The 18283-nt window shown below is 43.5% G+C and overlaps 1 protein-coding gene across 1 annotated transcript in view; it reads right to left on the minus strand.

Annotated features, from left to right (window-relative positions):
- Nucleotides 1-18283, minus strand: part of T265_03450 (hypothetical protein) — a gene marked incomplete at both ends in the record, with an annotated part of 108787 nt that overhangs the window by 39996 nt on the left and 50508 nt on the right. The window contains 5 exons of the mRNA XM_009167934.1: nt 4919-5148; nt 5258-5330; nt 11255-11313; nt 12059-12123; nt 13057-13158. Of these exons, the coding sequence (XP_009166198.1) occupies nt 4919-5148; nt 5258-5330; nt 11255-11313; nt 12059-12123; nt 13057-13158 (529 nt within the window). The remainder of the gene's footprint in view (nt 1-4918; nt 5149-5257; nt 5331-11254; nt 11314-12058; nt 12124-13056; nt 13159-18283) is intronic.

Consider the following 18283-nt stretch of genomic DNA (forward strand, 5'->3'; position numbering starts at 1 on the left):
AGTCTTAAAATCAATAGTGCACTCAAGCGAAGACCCCTGCGTGGAAAACCAAGTGGGTATAATTGGGCCCATAGTGAATGCAAAAGACGGAAAGGTGACCGCACTACGGTAGGCTCATTAAATCAATTACGTGTTGGTACCATACTTTGTGACCTTAAATTCTTTCCGGAGACACCGAAGACTTACGATAAGGAAAGGCGTGCGCAACAGTGTACACTGCATTGATCCGACACAACTTTGAGTATTTAACTGTTTGGTATTCCAATTACCTCCTCATTACTTCTAGGGACCTCGGCCTGAGATGGTGATACAGATTAGTCTGTCAGGACACTGTACGAAATGACTAAAACACTGAGATGCAAGTCACCAAGTTCTCCAGCCCAACTATTGACGAAGGATACATGTTTGGATTAGTACATTCCAGGTGTCCATAAGTCTGCTTAAATCACTACGGAGTTTTATGACTGTACAGGCTATCAATCATTGGCGCCAATATATACCGGGCTGAATACAGAAGGGATGTCCGCAGCATTTTCCGTCAGGTGTTTGATACACGTGATGAATGGCGGTGATATCTCCTAAGAACTAAAAGAGTTCCATTATAGATCTGAGATTTTCAAGGCTCGGAATGTGATATGTAACCTAATATGCAGCCTTCGATAACGAATTCGAGGTGTACGTTTTCAGAGAGCGTGAGCGAACAGTGGAGAATTATTCAGGTCAGTGAGTCGTAAAAACAAGGAATCCAGAAGTCTTTTGAGAAGAGGAAGGCTACAGGGATTATGGTAAAACGTTGTAACAATCTCCATACATCAGAGCAGCAGGTTGGGGAAAAGTTGCTAATGGCGCCTCCGTGGTCGTTCATTTCACGAGCACACACTGGATCACACCCACTAAAGATCCAAGAGTGTCAAAAGTAACTATTCCTACAAGAGACTCTTTAGGGGCTATGTTAAACCAGACTACAGGTAAAGTGAGTATAATACATCACTTGAAACAGGTGAATACCAATCACTACTGCGTTAACAGTACTCATTAGTAGTTTACAGCCAGTACGCACAAATCAACTTGCATTGGCACGGGGAGCTTTAGAAAGGTAGTAACTGCTTTTAACTACATACAAGTCTGTCGCTGGAATTTGTCGCACAAACAACGAAGGAGCATTGAAAGACCATGTGATCGGAGCGAACTACTCAACGTGTTACAATCAGGGCATCACGTGAGCTCTCCACATGTGGCCATAAATGTGTTATTTAGAAAAAAAGGTTCAAACAAACAATGCTTGGGTTCCGTATTCGCAGACCCTTGCTTTTAGGGTTACATCCCATATCCTAAATAAGCTAATAATTCATTTGGTAGACTGTCCAGCCTCACCAAATGCGAATAAAGTCCGCCGTTAGTGAACTTGGTTGGCTTGGGAGACAATCAAGTCAATAAGTAGCATTTATCTGAGATATGCCTTCCACTTGTATGATCAGCTATACTGCGCAGTGCAGGAACACGTAATGATACGACTATGACAAAAAAATAAGAACGCGAAATTGAAGCGGCCGTAGGAACTACGCTTTTGGAAACGTTCCCACTATTATTGTTACTACAAGCAAAAGGATACATGTATCACTGATAAACTACTGCTGACTGGTAAGTGAAGCAACAGAATTCTCTAAAGAAAGGTGACAAATGAACGTGACCACGAAACACATAGACGAGGTGGGTGCACACACAGCTACTGCCAAGGAAGAAGGCATATGCGAGGTCTGTTTTACAACGATAATCATCAATTAGATCAAATCTGATGGTAAAATTCACGGCCTGAATGTATTGACCACTCCCGAAACTTCTACCAGTATATCCTGAATGCAGTTAATCTAAATGAAGCAATAAGACCAGCCTGCCTAAATCAAATTCGTCCGGATATCTGGGAAGATATTGGTATAATAAATTCTTGTTACATAGCTCGCCAACGATGGCGGAAACGTGGGAAACAATAAACGAATAGGGTACGAAAGAAATCGCGCTACTAGTACAGTGACTCCAGCTTCAAGAATGATCCCTGAAGAACAACACGACAGACGAGTGGTCGTGAGATGCTCAAGACAGATGGGGAGCTGGCTTACCCCATGTCAGAAACGCGGAAGGTTCATCCCTAATTACGGTGTCCCACGTGACACTGATCCAATACTAGTCCAGTGAAACAGTGTCATTTTCGTCGACAAACTCAAATCGTTGGGTGGCTAGTGTTAACGTTGGCGTAGCTTATACCAGGAACTGATGTGGTGTGAAGCGGGGAGTTTAGCGAACATGAGTTTCTAACATTTCTTGGGGCTTTAAGTCGCAGAATATGGTAACAAGGTTTGCGTGGTTACGGTGTTTCCTCAGGTGTCGCGTGGGAATTTTCCGGTTCTAGTGAAAAACCAGCCGTAAGTAAAGTTAAGAGGAGCTTCGGGCATGTGAACGCATTTGGAAGGGAAGAAAGATCTATATTTAATATCACATACAGCTTATCAAACCGAAAACAGTGACCGGAGACTGCCTGCTAAAAAGGTACTGCCAACGGTGCATCGGGCTAAGGAGATTGTAGTCTGAATTTGGACTGAGTACTCGAAATTGAAACGGCCCAAGAGAGAAGAGGATGGAAAGGGTAGGTGCCGTGATCGTCAGATAAAGCTATAGAAAGTGTCTTCATGCTTGCTGACCAAAGCTCCTCTGACGCATCAGTGCAACTGAAAACAGGACTAAAGAATCGCATAATGAAGCGAAACCCTTTTTTCAAATGTTCCGGGGAATACAACAAACAGAAGAGCAGTAAATCCAGCGTGGAGGGATTTACGAGTGAACAAACTCTAAGTTGAGGTTGTGGGGTACCTTCATCACAGTTTGATAAAAATGAACTTGAGATCAGGAGACCTCAGGTTGCTAGACCCAAGTAGTTCACCGCTGAGGATCTTGGAATACAAACCTCATTAACGGAAAGGGGAAGAACATTGCCAAGGAATCCTGTATCCGAACAGTTTTTGACGTTGATTGATAGTGAACTCCCTGAGATCATCTCGTGCGTATACTGAGTCCGGTCTGTAAACTGATGCTATCTACTAGCGTCTTACACTAACAGCCAAGAACTACATCGCTAGCATATTTGCATTGGATGAAAAAAACCGGGGGTAGGAAAGCTACCAATGTGCATAGAGAAGAAAGATGGAGGAAGACAGTGTCTTGGAAAACAGCCGTATATGTTGGAAGAGTTGGGGAAGTTTGGCCGTCTGGACTGAGTCCAGTTTGTGAAATAGTCTGTAAGAAGCCAGACCCAAAATAATTTTACCAACATCTTCCAAGAAGATTCAAAACAAAACCATCTTCTTGATGCTGCAATGCTGTCATTAGAATCAAGCGAAAAAGTCATCGATCATGCTAGTTCAGCGACAGTACCTAACAACGAACGCGATTTTCGATACGCAAGGCTAATAGGAATCATCAGGTGGAAGTATATTCACTATCTCACTTGAGGTCAAGAAATTTGTGATTAAGATACGAAACTCGAGTCCAGTGCTTCCCCCCTTTGGTGTGGATTCACATGAATAATTGCGCCAGGATAGGAGGACGACTGTTCAAAACGAGAGTGATGTGAGACTGAACCTATAGCTATGTTATTCCTTTTTCCAGGCACCGAACCGACATCATTGGTGACGAATGCTTTTTCGCCTGGGTCGTACTAACTATGCTTTGTTTTAAACCCAAAATGAATCAGAAAATCTCGTTTTCAACGGCTTCGTACGTTGCGGTCAAAATCACCCAAAGATCGAAAACATTCAGGGATTCAAGAAAACCATGGCTGCATATCCGCAGCAACGTCTTGGGAACAAATTGTCAAAACAATGTATGTTATTGCAAACAGAATAGGACACGTTTTCATAAAGAAAACTACTCACAAGGTTGCTGAAAACTCTTTGACAGCCCATGACCGCTTCCGCTCTTCTGGGGGCTCATCAGGTAGGCGCAGTCCCCGAGTTTCCGTCAACCTTATGTTCTACTTGAACCCAAATTGGACTGTTTTCGAAAAATACACTCATTTGCAAATCAATTCGGTTTTCACGTGAGACTCAAGTGAATCTCTCGTTTATGAAAATAGACTGCGATATCTCGAATATCGTGCCAACTGAAACATGAGGCGGCCCGTGTGCAGCAAATTCAGTTGTGGAACATCATAAACGATAGATTCAGTTGAATCTCTCGTGAAAAACCAAATCGATTTGCAAATGAGTGTACTTCCCGAGAATAGGTTATAGTTCGCTGTAACTGTACGAAGTGAGACTCGGCAGTTACGAAAGCGATCAACTCCAAAGACCGAACCAGTGACTATGTGGTAATCTTGCATTCCACTCCAAAAACCAAGTAGTTTTACACCACAAATCTTCTATTGTTCACGACGCCGTTTTCCGGGTTGAAAATTTTATTCTGATGATTGCAACAGCGATTAAAGAAATTATTTTTTAAACTATTCAGTTTTTTTCTAGTTTTGTACTTAAGGTTGCATTCCGAGAACACCCTTCTAATTTATCCTAATTTGAACCAAAGTTATTCAGGTATCTGGAGAGAATAAAAGCCTGACAAGTTGTGCTAGTCATACAAAGCGCTTGATATCGCCACTGACACAGGTCATTGAACAGACGAATAACGCGTGGGGTTCACCCACATGAGTGTAATTATAGGCACCGTTGTCAGTATCTTGTGCAGTACAGAATAAGTCTGGTACCAAAGGGAGGTCATAGGTTTAAGTCCGCCGCCAAACTTCGCCTTTCCAGTCGAATCACACGTCAGTTGAAAAAACTCAGGCAAGACTAACAACAGCAGAGACACCGTTGAAAGCAGTGAAACTACAACATTTCACCAATCACGTGCGATTCGCTTTTCAAGCACTCACTTTTGGACAAATTTCTGATAGACCTCCGAGGAGAACATGCCTTGTGGAACAATGTGAACAATGAAGGAGAGGCCAGGGTAGAGTGCGGGTTCGTCTTCGGGTTTATGTCCTAAGGTGGATAATAGGGCCTCGTTCTCACTCAATGCTGGGATAAAGTCCTCTGTTGGGCAGTCGAGAACTAGAAAATTAGGAGTGAATGGAGCCGGCGACGTCACTTCATCCGGTTGGAGCTACGGTAAGATAAGACGATGAGAAGAGAGACAAAAAAATCTTCATTGCGTGTGGTTCGATACAAGACAAAATAATCCTCATGAAGCACGTGGGTTCAATACAACTTACTACGATACCGTTGTCTAAGGTGATACTCTTCCCATCAAGTAGATCGCGTACTAAAGGCGATTCATAAACGGATCTGTTGGAAAGTCGGGATTATGAAGAAAACGAGGGAGCATCAAGCACGGTAAGAACCAGAGTCAGGTCATTGATTAGTAATGCAATAATCAGGTCGCTCACACGCACAACGGAATGTTTGAACCATATTAGGATTGTAGCCATCCAGGTTTAGTAAAGATCGCGCCATACGAAATCAACGAATACGACAGAAAGAATACATCAAAGTCTCAGAATGCCCTTACGAAGTATCTTCAGGATCTAATCCGTGATCCCTTGAAGGTGGGTCATCTACAGGAGATGAGGAATACCATATTTCTCTGTGGTGAGACCTGTTACCAGGGATCACAGACGCTGAACTTATGCAAACAATGCGCTTGGGATGTCCTACACGGAATGGCTATAGTGAATTACAGATTAATACATCTAACTGATATGGTCTCAAAAAGTCTTCATGAATAACGACTGTATGGCGCAGCTATATTGACGATTACCTCTGCGCGGTCGGTTGAATGCGACAACGGTAACACTGTTTGGGCCAGTAAACACAACCAAACCAGAGTAGCCGAAGCAGGAAGACCTGTGTGAAGCAGATGAAACGTGTCCGCGGATGAGGTTAACTGCGTATTTCACGCCTTCTCACAACTTCATGCAGCTTTGCAGAACATACGTACTTATGTACAGGCTATTGGTGAAAAAATTAGCAGGTTTGTGGTTCATAAAACTGGAAAAAAACTCAGAGAATATCCACAAGGTCTTTCGATTCGTATCCGACAAACCTAATGTTACTAAGGATATATCCGGCGAACTTTGTATTCGGTGCTTGCAAGGCAACTCAAGTCCCCACGCATTATTTGAGAGTAGCTTAGCTACAAGGCAAGCAGACTACACGGAGAAATAAGCAGCTGAATGGCTGGTAGAATGGAGTCAAAGGCGCATAAACTAGACATGAAAAAATGAGAACGTCAAACGTAAAGAAGACCATCGGGGTTGTGGGTTTTCCCGGGGGGGGGGGAGGTAGCAGTACGATCGACCCGGCCGAGTACATTGGTTCCCAGCCATGGATTAAATGACGATGACGGGTGCGTGTGTGTGTGGACATTTCAGGATCAAATTCAATCTCAGACCCTACCAAGAATGAATAACAGTAGCAAATTCAATGCAATCGACGCCGTCTAGATAGATAAGTAAAAATTATTGATCGAGTGGCAGACATACCACCAAGCGAACACAGGCGCTTGGGGTGTAAGCAACAAGCCATAGGGAGGGGAGAACGCCCCCGGAAGTCCAGTCACGACAGTCACAGAACCAAGTATAGGAAGAAACGCCAACTTAGGAAAGAAGAAACATTCTGGACAAACTAAGTGGGTATTTAGGGAAAGCATACTGACTTGATTTAACTTAGAAGCTTGCGCGTTGTAGGTAACATGCGACGCACGAAACATGCGCTATTTCCACATAACTCTGCTGTTTTAATTTAGAAACTTGAAGTTACCAAGTGCATCTGAAATCCAGCCACTGAATCGCTAGCACACAGGAATGTCATTCAAAAGGCTAAGGAGATGCGAATGTTATCACTTTATTTTACTTTGTTAGAAGAGCTAAATAATGGGTGTGGGATTGTGTGTGCTGGATGTCGTACACACCGTCAATCCCGTTCGATCCTTGCTCAGTCTACCGGGAAGATTCTGCTCTGTGTAGGGACGGCTGCTGATCAGTAAGAATCACTTATGCTTATCGGTTCAACACACTGCAAAGGCGGGAAGATTCATCAGGTAATCGAGTACACTTCTACTGTGATTTTGGATAACGATCAGGGCTAAAAAGAAAGGCGGTCAATTTTGATGGGAAACGCTTAGAATGATCGCATCAAAACAGGAATTCTAACAGCAGCTCGATAGCCCGTATCAGCATACAACCCAGGTGTAGATCATCATGTGAAAACAAGGGTGAAATCGGGTTTGTCGACAAAAAATCGAAGATAAGCAGGCCTCAGATGCAGCCGACGCCAGCTGCCTTTAGCGCTTCTCACCTGTACATTAACCGGTTATCACTCCTCCTGGGATAAGTTTTATTCGACACAAATATTGCCAGGTTCCCGCAAAAAAGTTGGAGATATTTCCCATCCCATTGTATTAGTATTTCAGGCAACTCATTACGACCAAATATTTGTTTTTAGTGTTGAATTGCTCCAACGCTGATGATTTTACTTTGCACAATTTTCGCTCTAAATACACTCGTCTTCTCGGTTCACGTTGTCGTCAGCATTCTCGTTTTACCACTTCCCGTACCATTCCTCGCTTTATCCCGATCTATTCGATTTGCCCGTTACTTATTACGATAAACGATTCAAGCTCCTACGAAGAGGGAGGTACACCGTTGCTTAATTGGCCTAAATGTGTTGCCGACCAGCGAACCTCGTGAGCGCACTCACCGGTAGCAGAACAAACATGGTCGCGAAACTTGGAACCTACCACTGTTTAGTGCAGATTTAATCTTGCATACTACTCACGGGAATGGTACAAGCCTCCATGATATCGCTTGAAAGTATTTTTGCCATAATGGCGTTTCGCATGGCATCACAGCAATTTGATGCATAATGGCGTTTCGCATGGCATCACAGCAGTTCTATTCAACGACTAGCCGGGCTTCCGTGTGCTCGAAATGGCTCAGCGGTGAGTGAACGCACTCACCGGAAGGTCCGTGATTCAAACCCTACGCTGGTTTTTCAGATCGGGCTTTGAAGGCCCAGCGGTATCATAGCCCTCGCCACCATCGAATTCTGCGGCAGTTGTGCATCGAACTGGTACAACAGCACTAATTTAGAGCCTGTCTATCATTCTGCAGCTAATAAGCTACTTTAGTATACAGGGTCAGGAAATTTGGTAAACTATTTTCTGGAACATTCATCGCATTCAACAACCATTCGTTCTTGAGTTCAGATTCATTGGGACAGTGTGCCAAAAGACAAATGATGGGAACGACCAAATGGTTTGGAAATACTCAGATCATTAATCGTTTCAAGTGAATTCTATTTCTGAGGCACGGAGCTAGCGTGTTGGTTGATTCTCAGCTGTGCCGCTTTGATCGCTTTAAAGACGTCAGAGGCTAGCTCAGCAGTCACTCGCCTGACAATACTCAAGTGGGTAGTAAAAATTCTCATCAACAAATACTCTGCTATGATTGTTGCGGACAAACATAAATGAGTGAAATTTATTGACAGCACTGTGACCGAGCAAGTCCAAAAAATACGAACAACAGTGAATGAAACGCTGATGCGTAACCACATTCAGTAGCGAAGAAGTTGGTAAGAATCTACAAAAAGAACCGAGCTGAGGTTCTCGGAAAAACGTAAACACATTCCCTTTTGAATGACCAAAACTTGTCGCCCATCTGCTAGGTTTCGTTTTCCTACCCAAGACGGCGTTTTATCTCTTCGAACTACATAAACTAATTTTTTGACAAAGAGAAAAAACTATTGTTACACGCTTTTTGGAAAGACAATGTGTGAAGGGCTACCAATTGCTTGTATGTCAGTGTGACTAAGATCGTATGGGCTGTCAACAGGCTCAACGACAACGAATGGCAAGTGCGAACAATAGGCGTAGGCATATTGAACAAGACTCACTAACCGCTAAAGTGAACAATCACACGAGTCCCCCAGCCTCTGTACCACTATCCGAGGATAATAAGAATCCTAGGTGTAGTGACATTTTGGAGATAGCCGGTGCTCCGACTCAAGACCGATGGGTGTTAGAAACTAGAATGTCGGGTGATTTACAGAGTCAAAGAAAGCCATTTAGTTTCAGGCCAGAGATGAAAAAAAACTGACGCCCATGTACTCCTTTTCTCTTCTGCATCGAAACTTGTCTGATGAGAAAAAATGAATCGTTTAGCTGTAGCATCGTTCCGATTCCTACCTGCTATGTCACCCGTGGGAAGCAGGAGGGCTTGGATAGTGCCAGGTCAGCCTAGACAGGAGAAATCGAAATGAGGAAGTTGGGTTCGAGCCATGGACCTTCTGGTAAGTCAATTTGCGCTCTAAACATTGAGCCACCTCCATTGATGAGAATCCCTACTGGTATCTCGCCAAGTTCCGACAGTACTGTGACAGATTCAGAAAGCCTCGTCTTGGCCTGGATATATCCCAGGAAGCATGTGTTCTGGATGGGTTCCTACTGTCCAATTGGTGTTTCTGCATATTCCGAATTATTTCCAGAATTGGTTGTTCAGATCCTATCTCCACTAACCATTGTTATAATTCCCAAAAGGGCAACCGACTGCTGAGTTGAACAAAGCTCTACCGGCGTCATGTAGGGCAACAAACAGTGAGCCAATTAAGACATACACTGGAGATCATATCCGAGTGATAGGTAGGGACGTCCAGCGACTCGAAAAGCGTACGAAGAAGGAAGGAAACGAAGCAAGTCTGTCAAACTGGAAATGATGTTTGTACCAAATAATTAGTGGATAAGAAGAGCAATCGAATGGCCAATTAACAGTGCTGTCTTTGAAGTTTTACTCTTGCAGTGATCCAATATAGGGCATGCTCTATTCCGATTGCGTTTTATCTAGCCTCAACAAGATGACACATGAACTTTTCTTGACACAAAAGGAAGCGCCACCAACGCCTAACATGAACTTTTCTTGACACAAAAGGAAGCCTTACCACTGTGGATAACCAGGATGCGATCGACCACGTAAATGCCTGTGTTCCAAACGTGATGGGTACGCGGTGTCTCAGTTGTAGCTCTAAGCCCAAACACGTAGGCAACAGCTCGTCACAAAAAAACAACACAAAAGAGGCCAAGCCACTGTTTCTAGACCGTACTTCAATAGCCCACAGTACATGCGCTCACAAATCTACCAAAGGTGGTCTCAGCCCGACTCCTTTGAGTGTCGATTCAAGCCGGTAAGGATTGCTCACCAGTACTATAAAATACTGTCTAAGGAAACTGCAAGCAGAACGAATAGAAAAGTATACATTATTTTAGTTGTAAAGTACCAAAAACACAGAAGTTTTACTGGTCGGTCGACAGGTGGGAAGAAACCTATTCTTATTCTTCTGTATAGCAAAAAGGTTTAGAGCTAACGTGGTTGGCAAATACATCGTATGTTTAGGGGGTTACTGTAGCTTTCAGACTGCTGAGAATGAGACCGAAACAAAGTTAACTTCAGCGTATATTACGCAGTGTGACGTGACGGCCACAGGTAGGAAACAATGAGTCCACTTCGCGTAGTACAGAGCTAATCGCTGGACCGACGCTTTCAAGGTCATCAGAGCTGAAAACGGCACTTGGTAGACAGGTTAAAAAACTACCACAGACGCCTAAGTGTTGGTCGGATTGAGTCCAATAAGATATTGCTGAATATGTGCCGTCTAAATCGACAGAAGAGGTCAGAAAATATTGCTATCTTGTTGCCGAAATATGACGCGACTTTAGTGGGGAAAACTGAAACTGTCAGGCCCCAGACAGAAGTTCACGCAAATATTATTTGACACTCAGCTATGTGCAAGTTCATTTGATTGTTCTAAACAACAGCAACTATATGGATAGATTAAAGTCCATAGTGTTCTCAGGGCCAAACATGGCCCTATCAGGCATCTAGGGGATACTTCGTCGTGTCAGAATCATATTGATTGATAACCAGAATTCACAGCAATGGAATACAATGTTCATACAATGATAATACTGATAGTACCAACAACAGTAACAAACTTCGAGCCTAACGATGTGATAATACTTTAGGAGGAAGGATGACAGTTGGGCACAGAGACACAAGGCGAATTAAATGACCATATGAGAACTATTAGGGACGGAATCAACGGTCAAGCCCTCCTCGTTCAGGGAGAAAGGTGCCAGGAAATTAAAAAAAAACATGATGTGAGCAATACTAACGGAAAACAATGAAAGAACAAGTTAAGGGAACCATAGAAAAACGTACCTCGGAACTCCGAGCGTCGCACATTTCTCCCTGTCAACCTTGCGACTCGGTTGATAAGTCTGGATGGTGAAACACATCAAGGAATAGTTGCTTAGACCTTTGCGCGTTGTTCAGAGGTCAGGTGAAGCAAATATAACAACTCAATTTTCCATAACGACACGTGATTTACCTACTAACAAATATATTTTGGGAAAGAAATATGAGGTTTGATTCGGAAGCACCGATAGTAGCGAGTAATCTATCACAAAATACCACAACCAATCGGGGTAGATGTCGACTAAAAAGGTAAAACACATCAAGCTTCAAGAACTGATCTTTTCGGTGCACAGCTGCCATTCACCCTCACTCGGCAAATGCTTCTAGCTTGCACAAGCCTGGAAAATCCCCGCCTGAGTACGAACCATGAACTGCTCGGTTAGTTGCTCAAGGTTTGTTGTCTAACCTGCCTTTAACAGAACTAGCCTGTCAGTAACTTGCGGAAAACTGTGATATAAATTCCCTACCTCGCCTACCATGTCTGTCACCCCCACAGACGCAAATACATAGGACCAGAGAAGACGCGTAAACGTAGGCAGATACGTTATGAATGGCGAAACTGCGTAAGCGATCCGCCTCGGATGACACACTCTATCGGTTTGACTGTGCGAAAGACAGGAGTTGGTGGCGACACCACACATTTTTTGCCTTGTTTATGATAGGTAGACTTGCACACCAAATACTGACTCAGTAACTAGTGGCGCTGTGCCAAAAAGCACGCAGTCCGGGCAAGAAAAGCCATGATCATTCCAAAAACGGTAAACACACCTGAAAGTAATACGCATACGTCGTTGTAGAAGGCGTCAGATCGTCGGGTTTGACACGTTTTCGGGCTGGAATGATGAAAGAGCAAGATAACGAAACCAGTGAGGTCACGTAACATTCTTTGTTTGCGTCATTGGTTCCAGAAATGCAAATACAGAGAACGAACCCATCGTTCACCACCGTTGTGCTCAGTAGGGTGAAAGTGAGCATACATGTTCTGAGAACCTGCTTGGCTAAGTGTCACACGCTAAAGAGTCACGTGATCAATTCTCGTACATTCATTCAACCTATGATCATTGCGCTTCATAATGAAACAAGTCACTCCGATTATAAACTCCTTAAGGTAGTGGAATTTCCGTCCAGTTCATCTGAGGACGACAGGTGCCCGGTTGTTGAAAGTAATAATGATAAAAATCGTTCATATGTAACACTCCGTTGGTGCTTAGTTGGCTGCCACCCGACGGAAGCACAAGTCCTGAGATATTGCCAGGTTGTCCAAGCCCAGACAAGAACAGTGGAGGTTAGATTCGAAACATGGACCAGTCGTTAGATTCGCGGCATAACTACCGAGCTAGCTCTTGTCAAAAGTATCACACACTTAATCCACACATACAAGGGAAGTTGAAAAGCCACAGTCTGCTACGAAGTGATACTGACAAAAATAAAGTAGACTAGAACTGGTCATTCATTAGGATCTAGGAGTGAAGAGAGATTCAGTTGAGTCTCTCGTGAAAACCAAATTGATTTGCAAATGAGCGTATTTCCAGAAAACAGTTCAATTTGGTTTCAAGTAGAACATAAGGTTGAGGGGAACTCGGGGACTGCGCCTACCTGATGAGCCCCAAAAAGGGCAAAATCGGTCGTGGGCTGTTGAAGAGTTTTCAGCAATCTTGTGAGCAGTTTCCTTTATGGAAGTAAAGACCCTTCTTCGCGAGAAACGAGAAGCGTCCACGGGGGAATCAAACACTCTCGAGAAAAAAAGGAAAACAAAAGGCACTAACCAGGTTCTGTGCTATTTCCATTGTTAGATGAAGTAGTGACTGGGAATGCGTGCACCTTGAAAGCAGGATCTTGAAACGGCTGTGCGACGATGTTACTTGTAACTGGGATACGAAAAGGATAGAAAGCGAACGAAAGAATGGTCATTAAGGTTATCACAAATGTCAGTCTACGGTAGCTCCTCAGAAGAACAAGATCTATAAAAACGGGCTTCCCGTGGAGGTCTTGCCTTCGAGTATCGGAAGTAAGCACTGGGGGTCATTGATTTGGCATCACAGATGAACTGACGTGCACTGGGATACATTTGATGCACTTACGACACTGAGAAACTAGATTCCAACCGTCGGTTGACAACGTTCATCAAGAGCTGTTCAACAGTGATGCAATGTATCTAACCATAATTTTGATGGAGACTGTCGACGAACAGTATACGAGCTAGAGTGACTATGACAAATTATGCTGCATTAGTTATTCGATTACAAAATTCTACGGCTAGTTGTTTGAGAGACCTGAAACTCCAAATTTGACGAAAAAAACTTTAGGTCCACCGCAGCAGTGAATTAGGGCAAATTTAAACAACCACATGGGGTATCTACAGGTTTCCCAAGACTTATTGTTCCATATGGGTTTACTTTAACCAAAATCAACCTGATCCACCGACTTTGAGCTAGGTATACCGGCCAAAATCATAAGGGTGAGAGTCCGTCCCAATCCTTTTTGCATCATATTGTGAGTACTTCGGCCTTTAATCACCAATGGAGCATCCTCGACCGTTTAGGTGTACAAGACCTCGAACCTGAAGCTTCCAGCTCACTCAGACCACACGTCTACGTTTCCAACGTAAAAATATTCTATGGCTGCGTTTACCGTCACAAAAGAGACAGACTCAAGACTCTTATGAAGAACGACGGTCCGAATACTGTGCACGACCGAAGTTGCGGCGACGCACATCCATAAGCCGGTTTGTGCACGTGTGTACGTAACGACCCGTACGTGCACCAGTGACTGCTCACCGTTTTCTTAGGTGAATAACAAGCGCGATTCACTGTTTATTATTCAGTTTCATTATTTCAAATGACTATTGAACAGGATTTCGGAGGCAAAGGCGTGTGCGCCTTCCAACACCACTAGTACTGTGATGCTTACAGGGATGTTATGCGGGATTCATATAATAAAGAGCCATAAGTTATCAAAAGGGGCATTTTGCTCATACATATGTTCTTAATAGACAAACGAGAATATTTCACATGTAACGTGAAATAGGCAAACAGCTGTATTGAAGCTAAGATTTATTGTGTCCAGGCTAATTACGATCTTTCTCGATGGATGAATGGTGTGAAGTGGTGTATGAGTTCCTATTTTTCCCATTCACTTGACAAGAGTTGCAGATCACGAGTGGTTCCATTGTCTCGTATTGATTGCTAACGCGTGGTACTAGAACGCTCACGCGGGTAGAAAAGATATAGGATTTCCGGATATCATTTTCTGCCTTGCTGATGACGCTTAGTAGGCTAGAAGATCCAAACCGTCCTGAGATGCATCCGTACAATAATGCAACTGGCACATTGCAAGTCTGCCACCTATGTTCGGTAGATTGATTGTTTCCTCTCCTTACACGATATCCGTAAGATGGATTCGCAAGTGAGATATCTGACTAGTACAGTAAAACATACTCAAATCAATTAATTTCATTTTCTCAGCTGGATTTCATAAGCGTAGGATACGGCATTTTTTGATGACGTATTCCTTTATCAGCCAGTTGCTGAACAAGCACTTGTAAGTTGTTCAGGCTTTTGCTCAAATTTATTTGGGGAAAATGTGACGAATTGCAAGCAGTTCAAAGGAAGGTAGAAGCACTATCTCTAATCATCATAACCGTCAAAATCGCAAACCTAGACGTCAACTTTCAAAGCCATTGAGGTTACTGATCGGGCTTCGACAGTATACCACGAATGTATCTGGTCAACAGTGAGTCTGAAACAGAGCGGATGAGACGAGCCATCCATATGGGCTCCTAAGAATAAGTTTCTCACGGGGGCCAAATTCAGCTAAACGCAGACGTATGGTATGGACTTGTGTCTTGACTGCTCAACAGGACTGGCCGTAGGATTTACAGTGTGTGTAGCACTTTTGACCAGGACTTGTTCAGTAACTTTTGATCGGATCAACTTACACTTTTTAACAGCCGTTCCGAAATACTTCAGAGAGACTGGGACTGCGTAACTTGGAAGCTCCTCCGAACTGACTATCTTCAGTTCCTACCTATAGCATTGTGCCACTCGTGTAGCCATGCCCTTCACACGCAACTGCGTAACTTGGAAGCTCCTCCGAACTGGCTATCTTCAGTTCCTATCCCTAGCATTGTGCCACTCGTGTAGCCATGCTGGAAGGATGCCCTTCACACGCTTCTTGTAGTCAAGTCTGTTTGGTAGGTGTGGTCGGTAGTCTGGCGACGCGAGTTGGTCAAGGCCAAATATAGAGTAGCTAAATGTAAACAACAACCGGTTTCTGAGGCAGATCACAGATGATATTCACCACAGATGTTTACCAACTTCTTATCTGACACGCGCGTACCACTGCAGACGTCATTGTAGAAGATATGCTGCTCATACCTCCGAAACATGTCGACGCTTCATTGTTCATTGTATCAGATTCATCACTTTCAACCGAGATTCCATACAGACTGAAAGTTGAGAAGTATTGTACAGCTGTTTCATCCTTGTTGCGAATCATGAGTGGTGCATATCTGACGAAACTCCACGGAGTTGCGAACTCGCGACATTTCGCCTGGTAGTTTGGACGCTGAATCATTCGGCCACCAGCGACTGGTCAGCAGTGTGATTAACTCGCGGGAAAACAGGATGTACTGACATTCATCGGTCAATCACGGAATCTCCATCCCATAGTCAAATGTTGACTGGCCCCTCAGGTGGCCGCCTTTTCTGCTTTTCTCCTCCAACTCGAAGTACTGCGCGATTGAGACTGTTAATTCGGATGGCAAGCTCGAAAACAACAAGTAAGATGATGTTCGATTTTCATGACAATGCAGAACAGGATGACCAGAGGGTTTCGGTAAGGAACTATCGACCAGCATGACGAACAGCAGAATAATTTGCTTCCAAGTAGCTGGTACTAATCACAGACTCGTTCTCATTTGCATACAAAAAGACGTCAGAAAAAAAGGATCGCCGAAAGTGTTACCCACATTACGATTCACACCGAATGTGAGTTGATAAATCCATCCCGATGGTATTAATCAGCATAACACTGCGTTTGCGGACAAACTTGGAAATGAGTTGACGTGTACTATTCACCAAATAGCTTGCCAACAGTGGTCATTATCATCATAGACAGGACAACATCAGTGTTCAAAACTGATGTATCTCTGCCGTAAACAACTGGTTATGGGTATGGAAGTAGTTCGCATGTTCACGGACGGCTTTGAACCGGTTTCTGATTATGTACCCTCCCCTGGAAAGCTCAGTGTGATATCGAGCCAAACAACGGATTCATTTCGATTATCGCGGTTCCAGTTTTATTTTATCGCTAAACAATCGAGCACCCCTATCTAAATACACCATTCAGCTGGCTCGGGCGTGGGATTCATGTGTACTGACCCTCCTCAGGTGAAGGGGTGAAGTGCTCTAATTCGAAAAAACTGCGGTCTCGAAGTTGCATTCCAGAGGTATTGCGGTCACGGACTGCCTTTCATTACATCCTGTTTGATTAATCGCGCGTAGCCACCACTATATAATAGAATTTAGTTTTGTGAAACAAAGCATCTATCAAATTCACGTCTTACGATCCCCGACTTAACTGAGATGCAAAAGTATCATTGGAACTCGAGAAATTCGCAACGCACGCCTGAGAATTCCTCGTAAAAATTGATAAAGGTATTTAGAAACAATTTTAGTAGTTAATAAACTCTTCTCGTTTCCAGTACCAAACTATCAGGAAGAACCTAGTTTTTTTTCGATGTCATAAAAGGAGGAAGGGCGAAAAATATCAGTACTCATAAAACATAGAGATTATTCCAATAATATAGAATCATATCACCAATATCAAGTACAGATACAGCAGTCATTACGGTACTCTATGGGCAGGTTGTATACCTTTGTTTAATTTTAAATCGTAGATACATATTCGTTTCATTTAAACGTACATCAAAGAAAATGCCAGCTAACATACTCACCATACATCTGTGAATTATGGGGATAACGTTAGTATATATGTATTTGTGTGACAAATGCCCGGGAGACGGCACCGCATTCTAACTTTTTACGTCAAGTATTCATCTTCTTTGAAAGAAGACTTTATCAAGGCAAATTGGAGCATGATTACGGCAGCGTTCAGGGTTGAAGCTCTGCAACGATAGGTAGTAACGCCATGGCATTAGCATTTTCTGGTGATTCCACAGCACACACGATGCGCCTCGGAATATAAATTTGCAGATTCATTCGAAACCATTCACAGAACATTCCATCGAAGATTCCTCTGCGTGCCACGAGTCGACGTTAATCATACATGGCCTTTCATCATACTTCCGTTCGTGTCAAAAGCTCATCATTCACCTGTCTGACCAGCGCACAAGTGTGATGCGATTGACGATTTTGGCAAAATGCGTGTTATTAGGTCATGATCATTTATTGGAAACACATGGCGTGGGGTGATCGGTGCGTATACGACCTTAAAAATGAGTCAAGGCAACTATTCCACAAAAATATACGACTAAAAATTATGAGGCGGAATAACAGAGTATTTATAATGTGGATTTTTTGCTGAATAGTACATATGTATCCAGTGATTGGGTGTGTTATCTCGCAGTGCGCATTGAATTGACAATTCTGTTTAAAAATCAGCTGATCCTGTCATCAACGTGCCGGTGATCCCCTTGAAAGAGAACGCAGATCGGAACACAGAGAAGATTGATTTGAGGAGGACAAGCCCAATCTCCAGCCCAAACCAAACAGAACCGTAAGAAAAGTGGTACAAAAAGGAAGAGTCAGGACATGTGCAGAATGCGTGATCCTCCGGTCTGAATCAAAAACAGCGATTTAAGTGGGGCGACCGCCAAAGAAGAACGTTGGGACAACTGGGCATAGTGCACTGAACAAAAATTCAGTCAGCCACCTGCTATCACCAGTCCGGAATCCTGGACTTCGATAGAAAGATGGACTGTGAATCCAGAGCAGCCGTCTTCCTCAGAAGTGTGCATATATATATATAATA

The sequence above is a fragment of the Opisthorchis viverrini genome, assembly GCF_000715545.1.
Source record: "Opisthorchis viverrini unplaced genomic scaffold opera_v5_49, whole genome shotgun sequence".
In the NCBI taxonomy this organism is placed as follows: Eukaryota; Metazoa; Platyhelminthes; class Trematoda; order Opisthorchiida; family Opisthorchiidae; genus Opisthorchis; species Opisthorchis viverrini.